This window comes from Sinocyclocheilus anshuiensis, unplaced genomic scaffold (genome assembly GCF_001515605.1).
Source record: "Sinocyclocheilus anshuiensis isolate Anshui unplaced genomic scaffold, SAMN03320099.WGS_v1.1 scaffold277, whole genome shotgun sequence".
NCBI lineage: Eukaryota > Metazoa > Chordata > Actinopteri > Cypriniformes > Cyprinidae > Sinocyclocheilus > Sinocyclocheilus anshuiensis.
The window spans coordinates 665,074-671,252 of NW_015536463.1; the positions used below are offsets into that span (position 1 = coordinate 665,074).

General features: G+C 34.8%; 1 protein-coding gene across 2 annotated transcripts in view; it reads right to left on the reverse strand.

Moving 5' to 3' along the window:
- Nucleotides 1-1,875: 1,875 nt before the first annotated feature.
- LOC107684539 (SH3 domain-binding protein 4-like) overlaps nt 1,876-6,179 on the reverse strand; it is a 15,272-nt gene continuing 10,968 nt past the window's right edge. For both annotated transcript variants that reach the window (XM_016480926.1, XM_016480856.1), the window contains exons 4-5: nt 4,749-4,937; nt 1,876-3,301 (exon numbers count right to left, since the gene is read on the reverse strand). In XM_016480926.1, the coding sequence (XP_016336412.1) occupies nt 3,077-3,301; nt 4,749-4,937 (414 nt within the window). In that variant the 3' untranslated portion in view covers nt 1,876-3,076. The remainder of the gene's footprint in view (nt 3,302-4,748; nt 4,938-6,179) is intronic.

Below are 6,179 nucleotides of genomic sequence, written 5' to 3' on the forward strand. Positions count from 1 at the left end.
TATATCGCCATCTGGCGTCCATAGTAGGTACTACATTTTTTTCTATATCCGTGTTCTTTTAAACGGAAAAGTCATATGAAGTAGCTACTTTTGACAAATCAATACGCCAAAGTATTCCAAACCAATGATCAATGTTGTTACTATTAGGTAAACTATCCCTTTACCAAAATTAACCATGTTTTTTTTGGTTATATTTGTAGTAAAACCATGGTTAATTTTCGTAAGGGGATAGTTAAACCATGGTAACCACAAATTAGGGTCTTGCTACAGTAACCATAGTTTAACCATGGTATTTGTAGTAAAACTATGGTTATACAAATGGTAATCAATGCGCCAAAAAACAATGGTTACTACACTTTTACTATAATAAAACCATGGTTAATTATAGACTGAAAAGTTATAATAATTTTCCAAACTTTAGTTAAAAGAACTGAGCTGCTACTAACTTAAACATATGACAATAATCGTTAATGTTAGATTTAAAGATATTATTCAATCAACATTTGCTAAGTTTGACAACACACATGCTAAATTCGGATGTTTCAAGGAATTGTCTTTACACTGAGTAAAACTTTGTCCTTTATATTAACTGTTTGTCCACTAGGTGGTAGATGTGTGATGGAAATGTTAGAGGAGAAATTACTGGGAACTGGCCTTATTTTTTAGTTTCCCACTTACCTATTTAGGCAGTAAAATGACTCAGAATGTAACATTCAATCATGAACTGCTCTAATTGAAATCTTACAATAATTGACTATTTATAGAATATTTCAGGACACTGTTCTTTATAGCATTAGCATGGAGAGAAAGAAAAATGAAGCAATGTACTGAGGCAAGCCATTTGTCTTTGTCTTCCTCAACAGAACTGAGGAGAAAAAAACTCCAGTGCTCACTGACATGAGAAGGAACACAGTTTATTTATGGCATATCACAGCAAACACAGACACATTCATAAACACACACTTGCTTGACTGTGTCTGCGGAATACCAGTTACAACTGTATAAAATCTTCACAGTTGACTGTACATGTTCATTATATTACACACACACACACACACACACGTCTTTCAGATTTTTGTCTGTAGTCCAGGGTTCTCCACAGAGAGTGAGAGAGGGTACTGATGAAGGGTGTGTGATGGGAACTATGCTGTCTGCATGTCTAGGGGAAGATGTAAGCTTATTTCTGTAAGACCCACAATGATGACTGTTTACACTGGTCATAATTTTTGTTGGGAGAGCCTGTCAAGCAGCGAGAAAAATTATGCTGGAGTGATAAGACTGGAATTCCCACACAGCAAGTATAGGTTTGTAAAACTCCCAGTAAGCACATCAAGAAAAACTTAAAACTTACGATAATGTCTAATGTTACACTTTGACTGCGACCAGATTAATATTTTTGAGTGGGTTTTGTCACTCAAAGTCATCATATCAAGGACATGCCATCTACACTCAACAATTAACTCTTACAAATGTGAGAGTTAAAGTCAACTTGATACATAAGCTCTTTCGAGGAAAGGTGGACAGAAATGAAAGGTTATTTTCAACATGTCAGTGAGGTTAATGTATGTATTGTAAATTTATGACAGGACAGTATCCTAGAATCTGCACAGTAAATGTGTAAGCAAATCTACTGTGACATGCTGTGACCTTGTACAATGCATGATAGGAAGATGCAAATCAGAGACATATAGGCTAGAAAAACATGACATTTTTATTTTCTACATGGTATAGTTTCAACATTTAGTTTCCACATAATACTTAAACATATGATTTATTACATTTAAAATGTTCACTCAAAGTAAAAATATATAAATTCAATGATTTATTTTAACTTTGAATGAACAAAAGTGTTCAACTGATAAATTTGCATTGGATTTACATGGACCATCCCTTGGAACATCAAACTAAATCGTATGAATATAATGTGTATTTTGGGGGGAAAACAGTGCTGTTTGGAATTATCATAACAATCAAATTGACTTTTTTAAAAATAACTATCTTCGTATATTCTGCACAAATTAAAGCCATTTACGTTGACATCAATATCAAACAAGAATCATTCGTCATTTAATCAGAAATCTTTGATAGTAGGCCAACATTCTTATCAAGACACAGCAAACTCCGCGGCAGCTTTAATTCGTACGCACCTGAAGGCGGGATAGCAGCACACGCAAAATCGTTTCGACTTCCGCTGCACCTTGTAGTTGAAATCCTTGAACTGTAAATTTAAAATTGTGCGCCATAAATGAAAGTTACATTACTATTGCAATACAACGAGTGTTCCAAATGTATATACGGAGTTTATACGGAACTTATCAACAAAGCGGAGACGCTTAAATAACAACACTAACACTAAAATGGTCAAAAGGCAAATGTTCCGCCTCCAGCGTCCCAAATGAATGGTGAGTAAATCTTTTAATATCTGTAAACTGATGACTAGATGATTTAGTTATAGGCCAACATGTGCTGATGGAAGAGTTTGAGTTTTACGTTTTATTTAAAAGTGGACTAAAGTGATCCCATTACTTTATTATGTGGTGTATATCTTTATTAAGCTGATAATGTTTTATAATTTTTTTTCCATTTTACGTTTCATCCTAACATTTACTTTCACTTATAAAAACATCAGGCTACTTAAAACTAAACAACATAAACAAATAGACACTTGGAGCAAAGTAAAACAGGCAGTTTAGCATACAGTGTTGGCATCACAAAACATAAAAGAGTACGATTGTTACAGTATTAGTGAAAAATGTAGAAGTATGTAAAAGTGTATCTTTTGTGCAAAATTTAGTATAAGTATAAAATCATGATGATATGCAATGAATAAAAAATCTGAACAATCATATCTTATTTTACATTAAAGTTTTACATGAGATAGAGACTTTTGCTTGTATTAAAACATCAGCAATAGGCCTACACTTTTCAGTAATTTGGTTCAATGTACAATTTACAGTGCAACAAATCTATTGTGCAAACATATAAGTGCTTTTAAGAATATTAAAAACAACACAATGAATACAATTGAAATCAGGTGTGTCTGGGTCTTGTAAACGTCAGGCGATGTAAGCAGTCTTTATATGGCGCAGTCATCTTGAGAGCAGGGGCTGAAAGCGGAGCTCCGTAGAAGATCCAGACAGTTGACAAGGATGAGGGAGCCTGTGATGTGCCTCCAGCGCTTGGTAATAGGGTTCTTCATTTTGTCCAATCCAGTGTGAAGTTCCTGAATCACATCCCTGTAACTGTCCCCAATCTGGGCTGCCCACGTGACCAGGAAGTCATAGGCAGGTTTCCACATGGCCTTTACAAAAGAAAAAAAGTAAAGATTTAAGTTTGATATGTAAATCTCCATGAATGGGACATTTATGCACCCTCAATTTAGTTTCCTAAAAAGATTATACCCAATCCGTATGCTCTCCATTAAGAGTGAATGTGTGCAAATATTCTAAGCCAGTAAAACAAAGCCCAAGAGGAAGCTCATAATCTCATCAATTGTTGGTAGAACATTTAGGTTCCTCTTCTGAGCTGGATGCAAACACAGTAATCATGACTTGTGGGTTTCCAGTAATTTGTGCTTAAAACCCAGTTATAGCCTACATTTTACAAGTGTCAGTTACCATCTCTCTCGCCCATCTCACTTGGACATTGTTCTTTATCCATTTTTATAATGCAAAGGATTGAACATTCTATAGTTTGTATATACTTTATATTACTTAACTTTATGTTTACATACTCTGTCTGTTTTGTTTGCACAGTTGTCTGTACTGTCACTGATCTACAGTTTGAGCCACGTCATAAGCTTTTCAATGCGCACTAAACGCTGTGTAAACTGTGCAAACAGACTTGACACTTCTTCTCCAACCTGACCACATGAGAAAACATAAGTATTTTACAAGGTGGTATAATTAAGCATTTTTTCTATGAATTTGTATGATGTGATTCATACAAAAACATAAAATATATATTGTTTTTAAAAAAGTAAGCATGAAGGTCCACCTCTAATCCGACTCTAAATATAAGTAGGGCGTAAGCAGATCATACAAAAACACAGTAGGACAGTTCACCAAAATGACATTATTTCTTCTGTGAAGCATAAAATGAGACGTTAGGCAGACTGATAGTTTCAATCATCATTCACTTTCACTGCATTAAAAAAATTCTTGTGTTCCACTGAAGAAATAAAATCATACAGGTTTGGAAGAATGAGGGTGAGTGAATGTTGACAAAATATTCAGGGTTTTGGTGAACTATTTCCTTCAATGCTTTCAGTGTTTGTTTTACCTCACTGTCCAGTTGTCCCCTGCTGTCTCTGTGTGGAGCTTCATACGCTTCCATCTGCTGCCGGGACACTTTAGCTAGTCTCTCAGCAAGCTCCCTCCAGCGACCTGCCACCTCCACCGCTGTAGTCAACAGCACAAAGTCCATGACCAGCCGTGCCACCAGGCCCTGACAGTCCATCTTCAGAAGAGCCTGAATGACAGATATACAGTCAGATCACGAGTTTATCATCACCAAGCCACTATGCAAAGATTATAACTCTGCTTTACTTTAGTCACTGTGTTTGAAGTCACGTTAGGCAGACTGATAGTTTCAATCATCATTCACTTTCATTGCATTAAAAAAATTCTTGTGTTCCACTTAAGAAATAAAATCATACAGGTTTGGAAGAATGAGGGTGAGTGAATGTTGACAAAATATTCAGGGTTTCGGTGAACTATTTCCTTCAATGCTTTCAGTGTTTGTTTTACCTCACTGTCCAGTTGTCCCCTGCTGTCTCTGTGTGGAGCTTCATACGCTTCCATCTGCTGCCGGGACACTTTAGCTAGTCTCTCAGCAAGCTCCCTCCAGCGACCTGCCACCTCCACCGCTGTAGTCAACAGCACAAAGTCCATGACCAGCCGTGCCACCAGGCCCTGACAGTCCATCTTCAGAAGAGCCTGAATGACAGATATACAGTCAGATCACGAGTTTATCATCACCAAGCCACTATGCAAAGATTATAACTCTGCTTTACTTTAGTCACTGTGTTTGAAGTCACAATTTGAATAATGTTAAACTCCCAAATGTCAGTTTTGTAATGTCAAAAAATCATATATAATGATTATTAATGAATTCCTACTCAGAAATATGACTTCAGAGAGAGCTCTAACCATGTCTAATACTTGTTATAGTTTGGGATGCACAAAATATGGGATTTTTTTTGGGCTTATTATGGATATTTAATTGTGCATTCAGTTTTTTTTCCCCTTTTTTGTTTTTTTTTTACATTCAGGATCGTCTAGCACTTACTTGAATTTATAATTTAATAACGCTTATAAAGGGATACTTCACCCCAAAAATCTAGCTTTCTTAAAAGAAGATTTTTTGAAGATTGTTTTAACTGCTTTTATCTATACAATGAAATCAGTGGTGTCCAAAACCACACTGGATATCGCTGACTTTAAAAAAAAAAAAAAAAACTTCTTTCGAGTTCCACATAAAAAGAAAGTGATACAGGTTTGGAATAACATGAGGGTGAGTAAATAATAACAGAATTTTATTTTTTGGGTGAACAATAACTAAACGTCTAAATGAATCTATTTTAAAAAGAATATCAGTTTTTATACTGTAAATTTTTAAGTTATCATGCCTGAATTGTCTCTTAGCATTTGCAACTATTGATTTTAGTTTGTAGTGTTTTATTTATAATTAAGAATTTAAATATTGACCATTTTTTGGCTATCACTGTCAGCTATAACAAAAATAATTAGTAGTATATCAGCCTCAGGCATAATTTTAATACACGTGCATCCCTAGTTACAATGCATTTACACAAAATATGACATTTATTTATTTAGTCATTTAGCAGATGCTTTTATCCAAAGCAACTTACAAATGATGACAATAAAAGCAGTCAAAACTAACAAAAGAGCAACAATATATATAAGTGCAAATGACAAGTCTCGGTTAGCCTAACGCAGTGCACGTAGCAAGGTGTATATATACATATACATATTATACACACACACACACACACACATATATATACACACACACACACACAAAGAAAAACAAGTAGAATAGAAAAAATAGAAAGCTAGTGTTTTTTTTTTATAAAAATAAAAAAGATATAGATAAAGTAGAATTAAAATAGAATAGAAAGTGTTAGAGTTAGAGGGTCAAATAAAGGTGGAACAGAT